Source organism: Peromyscus californicus, unplaced genomic scaffold, assembly GCF_007827085.1.
Source record: "Peromyscus californicus insignis strain IS unplaced genomic scaffold, ASM782708v3 Scaffold_10__1_contigs__length_136768540, whole genome shotgun sequence".
Taxonomy (NCBI): domain Eukaryota; kingdom Metazoa; phylum Chordata; class Mammalia; order Rodentia; family Cricetidae; genus Peromyscus; species Peromyscus californicus.
In genome coordinates, this window is record NW_026294391.1 from 44,753,652 (window position 1) to 44,778,011 (window position 24,360).

The 24,360-nt window shown below is 35.4% G+C and overlaps 1 protein-coding gene across 1 annotated transcript in view; it reads right to left on the minus strand.

Moving 5' to 3' along the window:
- Nucleotides 1-24,360, minus strand: part of Il1rapl1 (interleukin 1 receptor accessory protein like 1) — a 1,314,477-nt gene that overhangs the window by 281,993 nt on the left and 1,008,124 nt on the right. Inside the window, exon 6 of the mRNA XM_052732411.1 lies at nucleotides 8,676-8,750. Within this exon, the coding sequence (XP_052588371.1) occupies nucleotides 8,676-8,750 (75 nt within the window). The remainder of the gene's footprint in view (nucleotides 1-8,675; nucleotides 8,751-24,360) is intronic.

Below are 24,360 nucleotides of genomic sequence, written 5' to 3' on the forward strand. Positions count from 1 at the left end.
TGTTCATCAAGACATTTGTTTTTTTTTCTTTTAGAAAGAGACAATAAAAATACATTCTGAACTTCTAAGCTATTTCACACTATTTCTTACTTAATATTTGTAGCAACAATGTCAGTTTTGCCTAGGACTGGGAGTATTCTGTTTCTGGCTTGATGTGCTCAATTTCATTGTGTTTTTTTTTTTAATCTTTTTCTGGAGAACAAGAAACCTTCCCTTGGTCTCTTCCTATTCAAAGAGCTGCCAATATTCTGTAATCACAATTCTTCAGCAGGCAAGTCCACAAAGGGCCTTCCGCTTCTGTTAAACTAGAAACCAAAAGAACATTCAGAAGGTGAAAATGTCTCTTGCTTTTTTGCTAGTTTGAGGAAGTAATTGGGCAGAAGTGGGAGGAAGAGGGGATGACTGAGTCCTTTAGAGTCTTGAACAACTTCTCAGCTTTCTCTCCTGCTCTCAAATGCAGTGGAGTTACCTTTTGATTTATTTCAAAACAGGTGGATTTTGAAAAATAAAAACTCTGCTAAGCTTTTAATTTTCTTTTTGTTATTGAGTTTGTTACTGTGCTTTATAAACTGATATATATTTCTCATATCTTATTTTGAAAAATCTCTAGTTTTTCTGATAGTGAATTGGAAAGATGCCTCTTTGAAAGATTTTGCTATGGGGTTTAGGTTTTAAAACCTTATGGTTATTCTACATATGGAAACATATGGCATGTTTAGGAGCATATGTTTAGGAAAATATTTGTGATAGTTTGTTCATAAAGCTGTAAGTTAAATAACAATGTATAAACTTTTATCTTCAAAAGAAAAACAAAGTTAAAGTGAGGTGGTTGCCACAATGGTATAATGAAAAGAGACATATATATTTGAGAAAAATAAAAAAACAAAATTTTCCTGTTAAGTAAGAGTAATATAAATATATTGGGACAATATGTCCAAATGTATTGTATGCATATATTGCAATCTCCTACTGAAACCCTTAACTTTGTACAAATAATAACAATATATGCTAGTAAAAAGGAAATAGAACTTTCATCAGAGTCATGACTATGGATAATGAACTGTATCATGGGTGGTCATTCTGGTGGTATGTATTTCAATAAAATAGAGGCAAGTAATAGAGCAGGATGGCCTGCAAAATATATTACATATGGAAACAGTGTATTTGTCCTGATTGAACATGAAATGTTATTATTTAAATATTATACTCTATAGTATCATTTTTCAATATTTTAATATCATTTTTCAATATTTTTAAAAATGAAATATCATTTATTATAAAGCTAATGAACGAATTTACTACTTTCTATTAGGAGGTAGAAAGTTCCCTTCTTTTTATACTGACAAACTAAAGGGAATCATTGGCGATGATGGGTGGATGGTCCTTTGTCCAGGACAATGGCACTTGCAGTTTCAAATTGATGAACCCCATCTTATGATAGTGTAAAAATCTGCATTACCACAGAGAGAAGTAATGAGCGTGATTATTCAATTACAAAAGGGTTCTCATATAAAATCATTCACCACAGAGTATCTTTAAATAGCATATTTCCCTTGTGAATATAAATCTTTCAGTGATCATTAGCTGCTTAAAAGAGACTGGGGGACAGAGACTCTTAAAATTGACATGTTAAGCCACTACTAATTAGAAATCAATCAAAAATGAAGGGAGCACTTCTTTGAAATTATGATGATTCAATTTACCCACAGATCTGCAGGAGCATACTTAGTTGGTAGAGTGAAGTTTGACTGGAATGCTAAGTGTTCTAACATTATACTGTAAAATACTGGTATCCCCTTTTCATAATCACATTCAAGCACAAGTTATTTTTCATGGAGAGTCTGCATATAATTTAGGAGTTCTCGTTTATTTAGCCAAAATTCAAGAGGAAATTTATGGATGAACATCTTTCTCTATACTCAAACTCTAAATGATGTGAGTCTTTTTATAGTCCTTTTTATGGACATCAGTCACATGGGGCATGCTCTTATTCTGAAATTTCTTTCGATATTCTACACCAGAATGTCCTTTGATGAGTTTATTCCTTATAAATTGGCATTTACTTTGCAAATACAGGAGCAGTTCTTGTTAACATTGTGCACTTGCTATATTTTTCTGTGCTAGTAAACTTCGATCATTAGGAGTGATTTAGAATGCTTCCTCATAGTGGTGTGGCTCACAGGAAAATAGTGTCTTTTCATTAAAATGGGCTTGACTAGCACAGGAAGAATGGTTTGATACTTTGTTTTGCAAAATTAGTCTCCTGATTCTGGTCTTAAAAAAATCCCCTGGAACTTCATTCCTTTAGAATCATAATTTTAAAAATGCTTCATTTTCATCTGGTTGGTCATTTACAAATTTTCATGGCACAGTGTCCATTAAACTCCAGACTAGCGAGCACATTGTTCTTTTATAACTACATACTTACTATATGTTAATCTATATTTTGACAGTTGTGGTGATTAAGAAACATGAAATCAAAATTAAATCTATAGGCATATTTAAGTATAACGATTAATATGCATGCATATTCTTAAAAGGAGAATGGAACTTAATTTTCTAAAATTGTATCCATCCTACAATGAAGCTTATATATGTTGCCATAGTATTGAGTTCTAGGAAGAATATAAGCATGATCAGACAAACACCAGTGTTCAAAGGGCACTTAGGAACTCTACTCATTGCTTGAGAATACTTATACTTCTAAAAGTAAACACTAATTAACGACTTAATATATGCCATGACATGGGCTAATCCTTTCTTGTGCTATCTGAATATGTACCCACAATTATTCTAAAGAGATACTACATTATTATAGTATCTAAATTTTAAAATTTGTTTATTCCTTGAAAATTAAATACATATATGCAATGTATCTTTGTCATTTCCATCTCTCATTTGCCTCTAGAAATTCTCCCAGGATCCCCCAAAGCTCTCTCTTGGCAGTGACACCCTGGGATGATGATCTTGGTGCTATACACAAAGCAGGTTGGGTAAGCCAAGAGGAGCAAGCTATGAGAAATAAGCCAGTAAGCATCATTTCTCCACAGGCGCTGTTTCAGTTCCTACCTCCAGGTTCCTACCCTGAATTCCTCAGTGATGGAGTGTGACCTGAGACTTATAAGAATAAATTAACCTTTTATTTTCCAAGTATCTTTTGGCCATAGTGTTTTATCATAGCAGTAGAAACCCTAAGACAAAAATAAAGATCAGGTTTAATGGCACAGTGTCCATTAAACTCCCTCTTATAAAATAAGACTAGTGAGCACGTTGTTCTTTTATAACTACATACTTATGTTAATCTATAATTTGACAGTTGTGGTGATTAAGAAACATGAAATCAAAATTAAATCTATAGGCATATATATATATATATAACAGAAGTATTGCTGTTACAGATCTGACCATATGAATTTGGGATGATTGTGGTGGCTTTTGAACTTTGAACTGGAAAATCTGTTGAGTGCTCAGAGCTCAGTGGGATATTCTGTGGGAACTTGGAAGATTTAAAAGTCCTGAGAGCAATGTAGATGATGGAAGCCTGGCTTGTGAAGTTTCAGATGGAAACAAAGACTATCAAGGGCCATTAGGCATTTTGAACTTAGAATCTGTGGTTCTGGCCAGCTGTAGTTATGATTAAGAAAGGACCAAATCTACTAAAGTAAAACCTTCGCTTTTATGTCTAACAATATTTATTTGAGAAAGTACAGTTACGCTAATGTACATGTCTTTGTTAAGTGTGAAAAACACATCAATTTTTATAAAAACTTAGAATTTGGATGGTTTTTTTTTTTTTTTTTTTTTGGTTTTTCGAGACAGGGTTTCTCTGTGTAGCTTTGCGCCTTTCCTGGAACTCGCTTTGGAGACCAGGCTGGCCTCGAACTCACAGAGATCCGCCTGGCTCTGCCTCCCGAGTGCTGGGATTAAAGGCGTGCGCCACCACCGCCGGATGTTGTTGTTTTTCCCCATAGAGAAAGAAAAGCAAAAACCCGGTCAGTGTTTCTACCTGTGGGAAGGAAGATCATACTGGCATCACTTTCATACTCTAGTAATACAATATATTTTTAAATCAACAGTATCCTAAGCCACTTTAAGATATGGACACCCAATTCAATACCTGCTTTACTTTTTAAAAAGGTATTGATATTAAATTTTTCCCAACCCTAGAAAGGAAAGAAGCAAGTTTTCCATGATCATTTTAGTAAAGTAGTAACTATACAGTCTGGCTGCTTTGTTTCAAGAGAATAGCAGCTATACGTACAGGCCTAAGAAACGTATATTTCAAACTATTTTTCACTCCATAATATTTTTCTATAGTGTTTTATTGCAATTAAAACTCAACTATGTATTTTTAATAAACACATTCCATATGCCATGTGCATTTAATAACATTTCTATACCATATAAATCATAGCAATAAAGTATATTTCAGTAATTAATTATATTAGCAACCCAGTAAACTGATATGTAATTTCCATGACAAAGAATTTTTCCTATAAGAATATTGACTGGGATCCATTATATATGTTTTGACCACTTTCCTTGAAATTTCTTAATGTTTAAAATTTTGTGCTCTATAATATGGTGAAATCAGGCAAAGAATGCCAATTTCCAGTGTGGTTTTAAAAATTTAGTCTATAGTTCAAATAGATAAGCATATATCTATATCTATATCTATATCTATATCTATATCTATATATATATATATATATATATATATAGAGAGAGAGAGAGAGAGAGAGAGAGAGAGATAGTGCATGTTTCCTTTTACGAAGGTTTATGTAGAAATCTGAGCTTCCATGTCAATTGCTTTCCTTTAGATATTAACATCTGGAAAAACCTAATTACATATGCCAAAATATTTGCATCTTAACAAAGTTAATATATGAGAAAAAGTTATTAAAGATAAACCAGAGCACATCTGGTGAGGATCTTCAGCTCAGGCTTCTCATCACATTGTTTTATAGGAATATTGGCGGTGTAGGACTTTTGTAGTTGTTAAATCTGAGTTGTGAATAAGATGTGCTACACTATGTCAAAGCTAAGTGGGATTTATACTCTTTGAATCTCTGGTAACAATCGAATATGCTATACTTTACTCTGGGAGCTTCTAAGAATGGCTGCTTGGCCATACAGTAAAGGCAGATTGCTGAATGACAGCGCTCAAGCCCAGCATGTCAATTGTGTCTGTGTTTTGATTCCTTGGACTGCACCAGTCTGAAGGAACTAAGTCGGATTTACTTCCTGGATTGACCTTCAGAGTTCTACAGTGTGTCTTCTGGGCCTTTTGCCCAATCATTCTCTGTCCATGTATTTGCTGATGTCTGAGTTATTTAGAAGAGACAACGATTTTTTTAAACATTTAGAAATAGCATGCAGATGCCACTTGAAGGAGAAATTCCAGGCTGTCATCACATATTGATTGCAATTCAAACCTATCATTTTATGTATTTTATATGAATTTCCTTAACATTTCATTACTTTTTCACTAAGTACTTTGGGTTTTAGTGCCTTTTGTTTTCTACAGTGAAAGAGTTCAAACGATCAATACCAGACATTTTTTATTTGAGAAAATGAAAAATTAGAATAGGACACAGAGGACATACAAAAGGAAAGATGGGCATGCCAAGTGAATGTGGAGATGAAAGGAAAATCTATGAATCACATAGCCACATAGCTGTATTTTATCTTATTATGTGTGTGTGTGTGTGTGTGTGTGTGTGTGTGTGTGTGTGTGTGTGTGAGAGAGAGAGAGAGAGAGAGAGAGAGAGAGAGAGAGAGAGAGAGAGAGAGAGAGAGAGAGAGAGAGAGTTAGTTTATGTGTTAAATGTGTGCAGTTGCTAGTGCAAATGTGATCTTGTGTAGAGGCCAGAAAAGGATGTCGAGTGTCCTGCTGTATCACTCTTAAACTTGTTCCACTGAGACAGGATCTGTCACAAAACCTTGCACTAAGCTGGCTTCCAGCAAGGTGCAATGACTCTCCTGTCGTCATCCCCTACCCACTGTACAGAAGTTTCCTGAACTTCTTTTAAGAGGGAGGATGGCACTTATAGAGATACTTTATCACTGATGCAGGCTACTCAATTCTGAATACCACTAAATGACATTCCACTGAGACCCCTTTCTTAGGATTTGAATGTCATATATTCAGACTATTGGAATGAATAGCTTTTCCTGACCAAGAAAAAAATAAAATTGAAATCTTTATACAAATGGTAAGTCTAAGTAGACATTTTAAAAACTGGTATTTTTAGGTGTCTGAGATCTTTTATTAATACTTTTTCAATTTTCACTTATTTTCTTTCAGACAGAGGTTTACCAAGTAGTCAAAGATGGTGTGGACTGTATTAGGTAGCCCAGTCATGCCTGGAACTCACAATCCTTCTGCTTCTACCTCGAGAGTGCCGAAATTTCAGGCATGCATCACTCATATCCCTTTTGGATCCACTATTCAACCATTAGCAGTGCTAGTAACATAGTTCTTTCAAATAAACTGTTACTCAAAGAATCAAGGATTTAGGCTACATTTCTCCATTTAGTGAATTATTCATCTTATGTGCTGAAAATAGGAATCAGTAAATATTGTGAAAATATTGTATAAAATAATCAAAACTCCAGATTGATACCTTTAATTCAATTGGTGTTTAAAGAAATCTCACTTTTTGAATCATTGTTAATAAAGGAGTTAGTACTTTGTGAAAAGGTATCTCCATGTTTCTTCAAGTGAAAACATAGAAAACATGCCACATTACACAAGACCTTTCCATCTCAGCTCGATATGGTTGGTTAGTCTTTATGATTTCTCTCAAGTAATATTAAAAACAACTTTACACATTATTCCATTTATGAAAGTTAAGAGGTAAAGACCAATTTGGGTCATTCCAAATTATGGATCATGAAAACAAAAACAAAAACCCAACAGGCGAGCATCAATCATAAAATTCACTTAATTATGTTGTCTAGAAAATACATATAATTAGAACCTTAAAATTTCATTTTGTTATATTCACTACAACTAACTGTTATTATAAACCCTCCTTCTTATTCCAAGAATTGTATATAACTTCTGAGAAACATGCATTTCTAGATGTTATCATAAGATATCATTAAGCATGGTCACGCATGAGAATTCATATTTCAAGATTTATTTCTAAACTAGTAATAAATTATAATAAACTAAATACACAATAACCCGAACAAAGAGTTAGATAAAATTTTAGTTTATTTATTTGCTTTATTTATGATATTGTTTTAATACTATCTATAGTCTCCCATCTCAAAATATCAATCATTGTATTACTTTTATGAACATAACATGAGTCCAGAAGGCTCAGATTTGCTATCAAAGCAGCATATTAACTTCCTTAACTGTATATACCATATATATGTGCATCCTTTAAGTTACTAAGCATAAACATTCCTACTATAAGAAATTCAGTGGTTCCCAAACCATTACCATATCTTTGTGCAGCATAATGTGTTTGTGTTATTAGTAAAGATCATCATGTCTTTAAGCTTTCTTTAGAAAATTGATACACATTATTTTTCCAAATTCAAGTTAGGAATTAATAGCTAAATGAACAACAAATTCTTTCCAGTTGTAAAAATTAAGTGCATTTTCATTCTTGAATTATTTATGTAAGAGTTCCTTAACAATATGAATATACAATTGAACTATATGTTTGAAAATCCTTTTTAACTTAATCACTACAAGTGAATACATTTCTACAGAAATTTGTTCTATGTCTGTCATCTACCTATTTCTCTTCATTGAACATTTGAAATAAAATAAAAATGCAATGAAAATAATATATTATATATATATATATATATAAAAATTAAGAGGAGATTTGATATAACTGTATATACCCAAATTAGGCAAAAATCTCATATTTCTTCCAAAATAAATATGTTACAATTCCAGTTTATATACAATTTCATATTTATGGCAAGTGTATTGTGTCTATAATTTCATGTCCAAGTCTACTAGTTTGTTTATCAAATGTGACTTGCTCATACTTTGTTAATATAATATGAAAAATGTAATTAGCATGTTACCACTTTCACTATATCTAACTACTATCATAAACTTCTTTGTTCTTGACCCAAGATGTTTCAAGTTTTACCCAATTTCTTAGAAATACATGTTTGCAGAATTTGTTGCAATGTGTATTTAAACATGACCACTCGTGAGAATTTAGCATTATACTTCTAAAATAGTAATATTCAGTACTAGAGCTCAAACCTCAGGCCCTGTAATGCTAAGCAAATACTCTATCACAGACATTTATATCTGGCTTGGATTAAATTTTTAACATTTTTTTATATTACTGACATTAATTTCGATGAACTTGCAACTTTTTCTCAATTTCAAAATTGTATTTTAATGTATTTTGGAGTATTATTCCTCACGTACTTCCATACTGTGTATTTTAAAACCAATTCAACCATTATACCTTGAGGCTAAAATATGCACAATAATATTAAAATCTTAAGCTTATCTATCTCCTTCCCAATATCCATTTAAATATTATATGTAGGGTTTGGTTCCAAAGGATGTATTGCAGGGAATGGTCTTTACAGTTTAGAATATAACATGCCTGTGATTTAGACTTATTTAGCTATTGAAATATATTGAGAAAAGGCATATTAAGTAGAAATGAAGAGTTACTCACCTAGTTGAGTCTCCTGAATTGTTAGTTTACTTTCTACAGGATACAGAAGCTTGGGTGGCTTATCAGTTAGAGGAGCTGAAAAACAACAAAAATAATAATACAGACACTTACAGTTATACTGCATGAACTGAAGGAAAGAACACAGTTAATTTTCTCAAACATTTATTAAAATAGTGTCAAAGCACTCTATCAAATAATGACTTCCGCTTTCAGGTAGTAACCTCAAGCAAATCGAAAAGATATTAGATTGTACAAGAGTAAAATATAACACAGGGTGATATTCACATGGCATTGTCAGTCACAGAATCAGGACTGATCAGTCCTTTAGAACTTGTGTCCATTTTTCTTCAATTTGTACTTTGCTTTTTGTTTTGAAGGAGCGTTTTAGACTTTGTACTGTGTGAAAGTTATATGAAATATATGTGACTGCCGGGCGGTGGTGGCGCACGCCTTTAATCCCAGCACTCGGGAGGCAGAGCCAGGCGGATCTCTGTGAGTTCGAGGCCAGCCTGGTCTCCAAAGCGAGTACCAGGAAAGGCGCAAAGCTACACAGAGAAACCCTGTCTCGAAAAACCAAAAAAAAAAAAAAAAAAAAAAAGAAATATATGTGACAAATACTATGATTTTTTGACATAGTATGATATAATTCTTGTTAATTCCATTCTTGTTTTCCATATGTTAATCATTTTGCTTCAAAATACATAATTTAGCAATTATTTCCTACATATATATTATCTAAATCAGGAGGCAATGTAGCATTAAATTTGTGTAAGTATAAAAATGAACTCCCACACATAGCAAATAGTTTTAGGCCTTATTTTCATCTTAGACCAAAAGCTTTACTATTACTATCTGTTACATTTTGTGGCATTTGTTGCTAATTTACATGCCATATTCTCTTTGAATTTAAGTTTCTACACATTTCTTTTCTGTGCTCTTGTCAATTTCAATTATAAGCCAATAAATCAAACCATTTGCTGTGAAGAAGCTCTCTATGGAGAGATGCTTCACACTCTATACTTCATTTCTTGCCAAACTAGATTCTCTGGACTATAAACAAATAGTTCTTTATGAAGCCTTCCTCTGACCCTGTCCAACTGAATTGCCCAGGTCCCTTGAAACTCGTCACTGTAACTTGTACTCTTCCGCAAGTACAGAAATGATCAATTAATGGTTGCTGAACTAAATGTTTGTGCTTCGAGGACTTTCTTTCTTCTTTGCCAGGAACACATTCCAGCTTGGTTGATAACTGGAAGGCTGGTCTAGGTAGAGCAGCCAGGACTTGGCTACATGCACTTATCAGCAGAGGATTCAAGAATTTAGGCTGCTTTAGAAGCTCGTCTCCATCTCTCTTTAACCAAAAAATGGTTACTGCAAAAAAAAAAAAAATGATGCACACCAAGTCAGAAAAACAGAGGTATTTTCAGAGTTTTTGATTCCTTCTGTTTATAACTAATTGAGCACAGTATTTATTCATCTTTATTACTATTTAGGTTCTGGAAATAAAGGTGTACAGAAAGTTTGGGTAATAGAATGAAATGTTGCATTAAAATTCTCAAAGATATGAATTTTCTCTGATTAACTTTAATGCTTTTATTTCACGCTTAAAATTATCTTAACATACTGTGGTGGTATATTGTGTCCCCAAAAATATTGTGCACCTTAATAGACTTATCTGGGGTCAGAGAACAGAACAGCCTCTAGATAGACATAGAGGCCAGAAAATGGTGGCACACACACCTTTAATCCTAGCATTCTGGAGGCAGAGAACCATCCAGATCTCTAAGAGTTCAAAGCCACACTGTAAAAAGCCAGGCATGGTGACACACACCTTTAATCCCAGGAAGTGATGGCAGGAAGCAGAAAGGTATATGAGACATGAAAACCAGGAACTAGAGCCTGGTTAAGCTTTTAGAATTTTGATCAGCAGTTCAGCTGAGATCCATTCGGATGAGACTTCCAGTGTGAGGAAATGAGATCAGCTGAGGATTTGGTGAGGTAAGGTTATCTGTGGCTGGTTTTGTTTCTCTGATCTTTCAGCGTTTATCCCAATACCTGGCACCAGGTTTGTTTTTATTAATAAGACTTTTTAAGATTCATGCTACAACAAACGTAATTCTCATGACAACTAAATAATCTGTTTATTTGCTGAATGTTGGCAAAATATGTCATTAATGGACTAACAAGTCACATTTCTTAAACTCTTCCATCAAATTATTATAGTAAACTTAAAAAATAATCATGTGCTCTATATGGTCCAGAGAATGAATTATGGTAGCTATTCTTTTGGTTTTGAATGAGTGAGCCTATTAAGTCTAGAGTAAGCCAAATTAAAAGAAGAAATAGTAGAGATAGATAAATGATACATAGATAGCCAAATAAGATAGGGAATTAGAGAGATGGTTACTCCTTTTCCAGAGGACCTGATCTTCAGGTGTCTCACAATAGTGTATGACTCCAGCTACAAAGAATCTGAGGCCTCCAGCCTCCTTGGACAGTCATATGTCTACGCCCCACATAATTAAAAATAATAAAAAATAAATCTTAGATAGCTAGTAAAATATCATCAACTTGGTACTCAAAATACCCAGTAGAAACTAAACGATGAAGTCCCCTTAAAGTAGTCAGCTGGAAGTCCCAATAGAGTCTTGAACAGTGCAGATTCCTTTCAGGAAAAGAACAAATAACAGGAAAAAGTGGCATTATCAAATGAGAGATACACAAATATCTATCAAAAATACGAAGGAGTCCCCTTTAACCTGAAGTTCCCAATAGAATCCTGGTTAGAGCAAAATGTCCCTCATATGAGGCTTCTGAGTAAAAGAACACAGACAAAGATGATATCATTTATTTGGTGCTCACAATATCCAGCAGAACACAACTGCAGAACTGAGGCAAGAGGAAGTTCTCTATGGCTGAGCTCCCCTTGGCAGAACACCCATGGCTGAACTCTGGGCTTTTCTTTCTCACTACAGGTACTTTTCTATGATTGAATATGATAGGAACATCTCCTGAAAATTGTTTACTTTCTAGATGTTCTCAAAGACACGATATTTTATGTCTGGGTTGTTTTGCAGTTTCTGTCACTATGTTGTGGGGGAGGAGACAGCCCATGCCCAAATAAGGGGTCTTGAAGGTCACTCTGAGACAACCATGCTTGAGTTTGATGTGGGAAGGAGGCAACCCTGCTTTTAGAGACAGCTTTTCAGTGAACTTGAACATCACATGATGATTTACCAAAATAATGTACATGACGCACAAAATACTAAAATAGTTTGTTCAGTAAATTTACTCAGTTCATAAATCTCATGACTGTGTAGTTAGCAGTAGATAATTTGACAGTTTACATTAAAAGCAACTGAGAAAAGTGTTCCTTCTATAAACATATCCCACATTAGTCTGTGATAAGAGGGTGAGATCTGTAGAGAAAGAAACTAAAATCTATATGTATCACGTGGTCAGAAATATAAAGTGCTTTTGTGGTTCTTTACCTTAGCCTATCTGCCTCTTTGGCATAATGTTATAACCTTGATTTTTCATATTTTGGAGTGTGACAAAGTACAAGTTAACAAATAAATTCTTCAAACCTGTCATAGGATCATAGGGTGTTGGAGTTAAAAATTCTGTTTATTGTCTTTATTTTTAATGTTAAAGCCACATTCCTAACTCAAATGATTTACATAGTGTTCATCTTACTATAAAATACATGCCTTTTTGTACTGAAATTTTGTGTGGTCACCATCACACCTAGTTTAGTTTTTAATTTATCAAAAATTCCCTCTTGATATTATGTTATACTTATTTAATCATATTAATTTTTACACATTAATGAATTTGGCTGTGGTATTGCCATACATATACATGTTATGCTTTGATCCTGTATAATCTCCCTAATCCCCTCTTTCACTGTCTCACCTCTTTCCATCTTCTTCCTGAAGTGCCATCCTAATCAGTCTTAACAATATAAACCTGGAGTCAGATAGCTAAGGTGAAAGCTTATCAGAGAAGCAGAACAGCAGCACTAGAAACTTCTTACCTCTACAAAATCTCAGATCCAATGGGCAGGAGATCCTGTCTCCACTAGCCTTATATTCTTCTCTCCACTTCGCAACTGTGCCAGGGTTAAAGATGTGAACCCCCAAGTGCTGGGATTAAGGATATGAGCCACCACCACCTGACCTCTATGGTGAACTAGTGGCTAGCTCCGCCCTCTAATCACTAGACAAGCTTTATTTGTTAGAACATAAACAAAATATCACAATATCTTCCCCTTCTCTAAATGCCTGCCTTCTATTTTCAGGTAATGTTGTCCTGTTTCTTGTTTGTTTATCTGTTCTACGTTTGCTATATGTGACAGAATGCATACAATTTTTTTCCTGTAGCTAGACACTTTCACTTACTATTATATATTTCCAGGACTATGTATTTTGGTGAAAGTAACGTTATTTAATGATTTTGATCCATTGTGCTTGTATCACATTCTCTTTAACTATTTCTCTATTAATGAGCACCAAGGCTAATTATATATCCTGTGTACTGTGAATGATAGTACCACAATAAGAAGACATAAGTATATGGCACTCTTGGTATAGTTGGGTCACATGGCAGTTGTATTTTTCAGTTCTTTGAGCAACATCCAATTTTTTTTATAGTGGCTGTACTAATTTACATTCTTATTACCAGAGTATAAAGATTTATCTTATCCACAGTCTGGTGAACATTTTTTCTTGTTTTTAATAATAGTCATTGTGTCATTCCAACATTTTGACCAGGCAAATTTTATATATGTGTGTGTGTACATATATACATATATTTGCATGTATAATATTATAATCTGCCAAACACTGTGGTTGTTTTTTATTTTAGAGGATTCACTATAACTCACATTGATCTGTAGTTTAATAATAAAACATCTTGGACTAATTCAACTAATTTGTTCTGAAGACCAAGAATCTGAGGTGCAAAAAGGTCAAAGGCTTTGCCAATAGCAAGGCAGTTTGAAGCTCAAGTCTTCAGCAGCTCTTTCCTTCTTAACATTATGTTCTGTGCTCTTTGAGAAGTCTGTCCTACAGTCTCCCCTCAAGGTGTGTAAAAGCTGCTACACAGTGAAAACTTGCAATTAAGTCATTACAACACCAAGCAGAGAGCTGTTGCAATGCAATCTGTCAAAATCTAAAATTGTCACGTTTCGGTGTTATGTTATAATGGATACCAGTTTGAAATATTTCTCTTATGATTTACCTTCTTTGCTAAATTTGAATGAGTCTTTGTGGGTAGTACAACAGTTGAACTGCTGATCTGACCCCCTACTACAATGACTGTGAATACGAGGTGGTCACTAAGGTTATGATGTAACTCAGTTTCCCAGTATTTTGAGTCTAACCAAATTCATTTCCACAAATGAAGAACATTCACAGAATGACCCTTTTTGGCTTATTATCCTTAATACATATTAGTTTATGAATTGAATTGGGAGATGACAGAACTGGGAAAAAGGCAGGAGGTCTGATGGCCAGTGAAAATAAATCCTAGACAAGCATATATTTTCTCTGTTTGCAAACTTGCACTAGATCTTCTAGTTCTGAAAGTAATTACTCATGAGGAAAATCAAGTCATTTTTTGCTGTCAAGAAGACAACATATCTGTGGACACTTTTCTTTCACTTACATGTATAAAAACATGTAAACTCACCCATTAACTGAAATCACAGGAAAACAAGACCATATACAAGAGTAGTGATATGAAACACAGTATGATTTTTAAATGATAATCATATTTTATCTCCCCAAAGCACAATTATAATAGAACTATTCCTTTCATGAGCTATGCATTACATCTAGCTTTGTATCCATCAACAAAATTATGTTCAGGCCCTCATTTTATTCATTAGAGTATTGTATCAAGATTAACTCAAAAAAATCAGTAGCCCTCCTATATACAAATGATAAATAGGCTAAGAAAAAAATCAGAGAAACATCACCCTTTACAATAGCCACAAATAATAAAAAATACCTTGGGGTAACTCTAGCTGAGCAAGTGAAAGACCTATATAACAAGAACCTTAAGTCTCTGAAGAAAGAAATTGAAGAAAATATCAGAAAATGGAAAGATCTCCCATGCTCATGGATAGGTAGGATTAACATAGTAAAAATGGCAATCTTAGCAAAAGCAATCTACAGATTCAATGCAATTCCTATGAAAATCCCAACACAATTCTTCACAGACTTGGAAAGAACAATACTCAATTTCATATGGAAAAACAAAAAAATCCAGGATAGCTAAAAGAATCCTGTACAATAAAGCAACCTCTGGAGGCATCACAATCTCTGACCTGAAGTTCTACTATAGAGCTACAGTAATAAAAACAGCTTGGTACTGGCAAAAAACTGACATGTGGACCAATGGAATCAAATTGAAGACCCTGACATCAATCTGCACCCCTATGAACACCTGATTTTTAACGAAGAAGCCAAAACTGCACAAAAGAAAAAAAGAAAGCATCTTCAACAAATGGTGCTGGCATAACTGGATGTCAACCTGTAGAAGATTGCAAATAGATTCATATCTGTCACCATGCACAAAACTCAAGTCCAAATGGATCAAAGACCTCAATATAAATCCAATTACGCTGAACTTGTTAGAAGAGAAAGTAGGAAGTAGTCTTGAGCACATTGGCATAGGAGACCACTTCCTAAATATAACACCAGTAGCACAGACACTGTGGTGATATTTTGTTTGTGCAACCCAATAAAGTTTATCTGAGGATCTGAGGAAAAAGCCAGCCACTATATTAAACATAGAAGTCAGGCAATGGTAGCACATGCCTTTAACCCTGCATTCGGGAGGCAGGGATCTGTCTGAATATCTGTGAGTTCAAGGCCACACTGAGAACTGAACCAGGCATGGTGGCACATGTCTTAAATTCCAGCACTAGTTAACCATAAAGGTCTGGAGGTCTGTACAGAGAGGAAGCGACAGAGCTAGGCAGGAAGAGGAAGTGATGTAGCTGGACAGAGAGAGCAAATGAGGTAACAGAACAGCAAGGCATATAGGAGTGGATATACAGGAAGTAGGACTCTTTGGAAGCTGAGGTGTCGGTGAGGTGAGGTGGCTTGTGGCTTGTCCTATTTCTCTGATCTCTCAGGTTTTCTCCCCAATATCTGGCTCCGTGTTTTTTATGGAATAAGACCATTTAGCATTTGTCTACAGGACACTGACAGCAACAATTAATAAATGGGACTTCCTGAAATTGAGAAGCTTTTGTAGGGCAAAGGACATGGTCAATAAGACAAAAGGACAGCCTACAGAATGGGAAAAGATCTTCACCAACTCCACATCTGACAGAGAGCTTATCTCCAAAATATATAAAGAATTCAAGAAACTAGACATCAAAATATCAAATAATCCAATCAAAAAATGGGCTACAGAGTTAAACAGAAAATTCTCAACAGAAGATCTCAAATGGCTGAAAGACATTTAAGGAATTGCTTAACATTCTTAGTTATCAGGGAAATGCAAATCAAAATGACTCTGAGATACCATCTTAAACCTGTCAGAATGGCTAAGATCAAATCACTGATGACAGCTTATGTTGGAGATGAAGTGGAACAAGGCGCATACTCCTCCACTGTTGGGGGGAGTGCAAACTTGTACAGCCACTTTGGAAATCAGTATGGTGGTTTCTCAGAAAATTGGAAATCTAACTACCTCAGGACCCAGCTATAACACTCTTGGGCATATACCCAAGGAATGATCAGTCATACCACAAGGACACATGCTCAACTACGTTCATAGCAGTATTATTTGTAATAGCCAGAATCTGGAAACAATCTAGTTACCCCTCAACCAAAGAATGGATAAGGAAAATGTGGCACATATACACAATGGAATACTACTCAGCAGTAAAAAAAATGACATCATGAAATTTACAAGCAAATGGATGGAACTAGAAAGTATGATCCTGAGTGAGGTAACCCAGATGCAGAAGGACAAACATAGTACGAACTCACTCATAAGTGGATACTAGATGTAAAGCAAAGGATAACCAGACTACAACCCACAGCTCCAGAGAAGCTAGCTAACAAGGAGGACCCTAAGAGAGACACGTGGATCATCCTGCAAAGGAGAAATAGATTAGATCTTCATGAGCAAACCAGGGGTGGGGGGGTAATGAAGGGCAAGGGATGGGGGATGAGAACATAAGGGAATGGGAAGTTAGAGTTGGAACAGGGACAATGTGGGAGAGCAATGAAAGAGATACCATGATAAATGAAGGCTTCATGGGAACAGGGAGAAACAGGGTGCTAGTGAAGTTCTCAGGAATCCACAAGGATGACCCCAACCTTAGACTACAAGCAATAGTGGAGAGGGTGCCTGAGCTGGCCAGTAGGCCAGTAATCAGATTGGTGAATACCCTAACTGTCATCATAGAGCCTTCATCCAGTAACTTCATCCAGCAGAGATCCACAGCAGGGCACCAGGCAGAGCTCCAGGGGTCCAGTCAATGAGAGAGAAGAGGGATTCTATGACCAAGGGACATTGAGATCACAATGGGAAGACGTACAGAGAAGACCAGGCCAAACTAGTAGAAACTTATGAACTGTGGACCAATAGCCATGGAGCCCCCATGGGACTGGACTAGGCCCTCTGCATAAGTAAGACAGTTGTTTAGCATGACTTGCTTAAGGGGCCCCTGGCAGTGGGATCAGGATTCATCCCTGGTGCATGAGTGGGCTTTTTGGAGCCCAGTGCCTATGGTGGGAGAGACCTTGTGTAGCCTTGGTGCAGGCGGAGGGGCTTGGACCTGCCTCAACTGAATGTACCAGGTTCTGCTGACTCCCCATGAGAGGCTTTGCCTTGGAGAAGGTTGGAATGGGGGGAGAGTTTTGGGGGAAAGGCTGAGGGGCAGAAGGAGGGAAGAGAGGGGGGATCTGTGGTTGGTATGTAAAATGAATAGAAAATTTCTTAATAATAAAAAGAAAAGAAAACAAAAGAATATTGTATCAACAACATTAAAGCTAATATAGTCATTAAAATGATGTGAGCTTTCTCCTACTAACATGTCTCAGTTGACAAATTGGTTCTATATAAAAGCAGAATTTTAAGGTCATTCCATTTGCTTGCTGAGCACCAGTTTAGAGAAACATCTAGAAGTCAGTAACTAAAAATGTCTGCAGAACTGGTGCTTCATCTATGTTACTATTCCTTAAATATTCATAGCTCTGTTGTTTTTGTTGTTTTGTTATGTTTTTGAGACAGGGTTTCTTTATGTAACAGCCCTGTCTTTATGTAACAGGCTGTCTAGAAACTTACTTTGTAGACCAAGCTGGCCTCCAACTCATAGAGATTCACCTGCCTCTGCCTCCCAAGTGCTGGCATTAAAGGTGTGTGCCACCATGCCTGACAATTCAGAGATTTCTGATTTGTTCACTTCTTCTGCCTTTAACTTATGTGGCAGTGAAAAGCTGAATCCTTTCTCCTTACATACAGAAGACAATAAATCAGAGTAATATGTCCAGGATTCTCAGTTCTGTCTAAGGCTCTTACAGAACATGGAAATGCAAAGTATGTAGCATAAACACACTTTTCTCTGTGTAACAATTGCCTCTCTAGTCCCTCAAATATTACCAAGCACACTCAACATTTCTTGCATTCCTACACTGATCCTACCACAAAATTTGTTCTTTAATGATCTTAGATAATTTCTATAATGTATTTTAATTAGTTTCCTTTCCACTTTGTCTCCTAGAAGTGTTTTGGTAGAATAGAGAAGATCATACACATGGACTTAATAATTCTTAATTTTGCTTATTGTTTTGGTAAGTTGGATAATGTATTTAACATCTTGTGAACTTAGTCTTCTTATATGTAATGTGTGACATAAATAGACTTTCTGCATGGGTTCATATGAAGATGCAATAAGATAATAGAATAAATAACTATGTAGAGTGGAGGCAAAATAAATATGCTCTAATTGTATCTATCAATATTTGGGACAATAGCACTTAGAATTCTTTTTACCCTCATAAGCAAAATATTATTTTTGAAATAATGAACTGAATATTTAACTAAAGGTTCAAAGTTATTTAGAATCTGAATTCAAAAATTATTCATACTTCACACAGCACTTTGCAAGGCAGGGAAAATTATTTATCTTTAAGAATTCAATCTACAAATAAATTCTGAATAGCTTTAAATGTGTCACACAATGTACTGTGATTATAGAATGACTCAAATATTAAATTCAAAAATTGGAGTTCCTCACTCACCAAGCTTACAACCCATGTATTCATACCCATAATTCAATTTCATGAGTATTTATCAAGTGACTAAAATAATAAGCACTAAGGTATAAATAAAGGAGGTGAAGGGAGATAGCTCCATGGGTAAGTGTGCTGTGGGATGGTCTGTATGTCAAATGTGTTACTGATTGGTCAATGAATAAATCACTGATTGGCAGTGGCCAGGCAGGAAGTATAGGCGGGACTAACAGAGAGGAAAATCGAGAAAACAGGAAGCTGGGAGGGGAGACACTGCCAGCCGCCATCAGGACAAGGAAGATGTAAAGTACCGGTAAGCCACAAGCCACGTGGCAAGGTATAGATTAATAGAAATGGATTAATTTAAGCTGTAAGAACAGTTAGCAAGAAGTCTAAGAACAGTTAGCAAGAAGCCTGCCACGGCCATACAGTTTGTAACCAAAATAAGTCTCTGTGTTTACTTGATCGGGTTTGAGCGGCTTGGGACTGGCGGGTGAGAGAGATTTGCCCTGACTGTGGGCCAGGCAGAAAAACTCTAGCAACATAAGTGCTAGATAGCTCCAAGTATAAGCACTCTAGTTTGGATCACCAGCACCCACGTAAAAAGCCATGTGCAGCAGAATGTGCTTGTCAGTCCAGTGATTGGAAGGCAGTGACAGGAGGACCCCTGGAGCTCATTGTCCAGCCAGAACAGCCATTAAGGGAGCTCCAGGTCCAATGAAAGACCTTGTCTGAAAAAACACGGTAAAAAGTAATCAATTTCAACTCAGGCCTTCACATGCATACATACACACACATCCATGTGCACACATACATATGCACATACACACAAACACACAAAGAGATAAAAGGTTGCATTCAGAATTATCAACAAAGATGTTTATAAAGGAGAGCATATTTTTGACACACTATTATATTTGAGTAATCTGTATGAATTTATTTTAGGTTCATCATCTAAAACTGGCAACAAAAATATAGACAATTAAGTACATTTGAGGCAATTACACCAACTCCATTTTATAATGGGTCATTTTTGAATGGCTTTTTTTAAACCTAAAAGAACTGACAAATAATTGTTAGTTTTCCTCAGCAAATAAGAGAATTTGGGTCATCCACAGAGTTTGAGATCTTAATGAATCTGGTAGGATTTCAACTCTGTTTTCTTTTGCCTGGAGTAGTTGAATAGTTTCTAATGATGGGACTGGGACACAGATTGTATGAAAGCTGGATACATGGTCCATGGAAAAGAAAGAGATGGACAGAAGAACATATCCACATGTTACATGAGAAATCCATTTGGGAGAGAAAGGGTGCTTTATTTGTCATTTGTTTCTAATACTCTGAATTTGATGTATTCTCTCCTTTCTGTTGCAAATGATAATGGTGGTGACGCACAACAGCTATGGAGCCTCAGAAGCCTCAAGGATAAAAGAATAGAAAAGGCCGGGCGGTGGTGGCGCATGCCTTTAATCCCAGCACTCGGGAGGCAGAGCCAGGTGGATCTCTGTGAGTTCAAGGCCAGCCTGGGCTACCAAGTGAGTTCCAGGAAAGGCGCAAAGCTACACAGAGAAACCCTGTCTCGAAAAACCAAAAAAAAAAAAAAAAAAAAGTATACACTAACCACACACACAAAATAATATTGTTTTAAGAGCCATGACAAATGACATAATTAATAATGCATTTATTAGTTACAAAACACACGTGCTAAGGCAAAACAAAACAAAAACTACATCTGGCTAGATTTGATACTTAATATTATGCTCAATTTGATAAGTTTTGCTTACAATGAAAATAAAACGAAGACATCCATTCATTCACTCATTCAGTAATTCTTTCTTAAGTATCTCCTCTTTGTTTAAAGCTGTTCTAGTTACAAGGGCAGAGACAGACAAGATTCCTGCTCTCAGGGAACAAATCTTTGAAAAAGTAAGATATAAAACAAACATTTACTTGAATACATACACAATACAATGCAGATAATAGTAAATATCATAAAAACGATGCAGCTAAAGAGATAGAAACTGACACAGGTGCTCTTTTAGAGAACAGTTAGGAAAGACTGTTCTAAATGAAGACCATTTGAAAGAGAGCTTTGGGAAAGGAGGAGATGAGGTCTGTATGGGACAGTTTGAGAACAAGACTGGAATGCACGTGGCATGTTTGAGGGATGTTAAAGAACAGATTTAAAAGAGGTTCAGAAACAGTCATGAACCAATGCAGGCATAACTCTTTTTAAAAAAGGACTTTGTATTTTTCTGAAAACTATAGGAATGTTTTTGAGGGTTTGGGGAAGGCAAGTGACCGTTTTAGCATTTAAGTACCAAAACTTTCATTTTTCTTGGTGTTTGAGTCTAGCAGGACTGAGGTGAATGGAGCAAAGTGGAGAGGCAGGCTGGCAGGCAAGCAGGAGGATACTGAAATAGTTCACAAAGAGGCCATAATGGTGGTGGCAGAAATGATAAAACTTTTTCCCTTTAAGTACTTATTTGGTAGATCTCAAAAGACAATTTACTGATGGATTAGATGTGGGATACAAATGGATATCATGAGTCAAAGAGGATTCTCCAGCTATGAGGCTGAGCAAATATGTGACTACCATGTCATCAAATGATATTAAAAGACAGCATAATAAATTCATGTTAATGATAAATAGCTATCAAGGGATATTTTGTGGGTATGATACATGTGCATGGGGTATATGTGCACATTTTGTACAGTGAGCATGCCTATGCACATGGAGGTCAATGGAGAGCGTCAGGTTTCCTCTTCTGTCACTCTTCATCTTGTTCCTTTTGAGACAGGGTCTCTCCATGAACCTGAAGGTACAGGGTTTTTGTTTTGTTTTGTTGTGGCCCTAGCTACCAATAAGCCTCAGAATTCTTCCTTTCTCTGTCCTTCTCAGTGGTGGAGTTATGGTATATGTGGGACCACAGCCAGCTTTTCTGTCAGTGATGGCATCTGAACTCCATTCCTCATGCTTTCACAGCAAGTGCTTTTAAGTGCTGGCAGTATTTCCTGCTCTGACAAAATAAGTTTTTATGAATGAGTTTAGTCACCTTATCTATGCAAACTAGTTAAGTATTTATTAACATTTTTTATTCCAAAAATTGAGTCACACATGAGTAAGTAATTGTGGTCCCTCAAACTGAGAAAGTGATCTTTTCAGTTTCTTACTTCATGCTAATGTCACATTCATTTATTATGAGATTCAGCTGTGTTAATTCAACTATCATTCACAATAATAAAAAGTAGACTCCCAAGTTTATTTTTCAACCAAACAATCAGTCATGATTACCCAAAGCACTGTGAAATTGTTAAGTGTTCTCTTAGTTCCTTGTTATATAGAACATATCCAACTGAATATCATTGCTTAAGTTGTTCTTACTTAAAGCATTTATTGTGAAGTACTATTGAGTGATGGAATTTATGTTTAGCCACTTAACAATATCCCAATAAACACCCAGGTAAGAAATTAAAAGTACTATTTTTATTGTTTTCAAAGAAGAATCTATCAACAATATAAAAGGAATACACAGTCAGCAATGGAGTCAGTGTTAGCATTTTGATTCTCTAGTTTTCATATATATTTCCATCTTAAGCTCCAGTTTCTATTGTGTATGTCCCTGGTTGACTCACTCAGAAGCATGGAAAATCCCACAGTTCATTCAAATACCCACTAAACACCAATACTGGCAAAATTAGCAGTAAATAAATAAATAGGAAAAAAAAGAAAAATTTGGAGGGTAAATAGCAGATATCATGGGTAGATGTAGAGTAAATAAATTGCTTTATTGTTTTTAATTTCATTTTTAAAACTCTTAAAAATCTCACTGAAGATTTTGCATAAATGAATTTTGGATGAATTCTAACTGATTGCATGCCTGATTTTAAGCATTTAAAATAAATTGATGTGTGTACTCAAATCTAAAGTTAAAAAATGATGAGAAGAAGGAAACAATGCATAATTATCTAGTGAAATTATAATGAACCCTAGGAAAAGGATGCTGATTGATATAAGAGCTATAATCAAGAAGGTAAGCATGCCAATTACTGTTTTCCCTTCTGTCAACAGACAAGAAAAAAAAACCTAATGGTTACTAATTAGCTTCCTGGGACAATAGTTAATTCCAGAAATTGTATGTCCTCCAAAGGAAAGCATCTTCTGCAGCAGTGAGAAAGTATGCAAACTTATTACAATAATATCACTTTTCATTTTTCTATTAGCATATACAAGGCTTTCATGGAATAAAAATTTATAAACTTAAAGTTATTCTGAAATGTTATTGAAAGTCAATTGTGGATCAGATGAATTGCATCACGTTACCAAAAAGGATCAATACATTTAAAAGTATTTGCTTGGCATGGGTTAACATGATAAGACATTAACAGTTTCATAGTATAGTGCAATTTAGTGGCCTTCCAGATTATACTGAGTTTGTAAATTTATGTGGTATTTCTGCAAAAGATAGTTCCATTTCTTGGTTTTCCAGTCAGGACATAAAATCTGTATTACTACTAACTTGCATGGCCCTATTTTTTCAAGTAGGGTTGTGACAACTGGTAGGAAGTGTTTTTTGATAAAAGCTATTGCTAAATATCTTATAACACTTAGGGATTCCTCCTCCAGATATAATCTGGCCCCTCAACAGTGTTTAATCTTCTAAGATTCAAAATCATGTCATGTGATAACTATGTAATAAAAATGGCTTTATTACCTATATTTGAAGCCTTGATTATACAAAGATTACAATTATCTGGTAAACAGAAATCTTCTGACAACATAGAGACTTAACACACAAGCCAGATGAAGAAGGTTTAGCCTGGGCTGTCAGAGTAGGTCACAGCCATGAGTAATCTATGAAACCCTTCATAGATTCAGCATACAGAACAGTAAAGAATGGCAAGAGTGCAGGGGATCTATGAAAAACAAAAGTGGGATGAATTAATTCACAAATTGAATAAAGAATGAGTAATCTACTCTCCCATCTTGAAACCCTGTAAGAACAATAACCACTGCCAAGCTCTCTTCACTACACACAACAAACTAAAATCAAGAGGTTCTTCCTTAAGTCATCAAATAAGCCTTCAAATACAGAGTAATGCAGGGTTCCAAAATTTCAGAAATAATTCCTATATTGTTTTTTTTTTTTTTTGGTTTTTCGAGACAGGGTTTCTCTGTGTAGCTTTGCGCCTTTCCTGGTACTCGCTTTGGAGACCAGGCTGGCCTCGAACTCACAGAGATCCGCCTGGCTCTGCCTCCCGAGTGCTGGGATTAAAGGCGTGCGCCACCACCGCCCGGCCCTATATTGTTTTTTAACTTTAAATTATGAAATACTATAAACTTATTTCAAATAAAGTAATTCTTAATTCTATTATACTTTAAGAGAGAAATTATTTACAAACACTAAACATATTTGTCAAAAGTA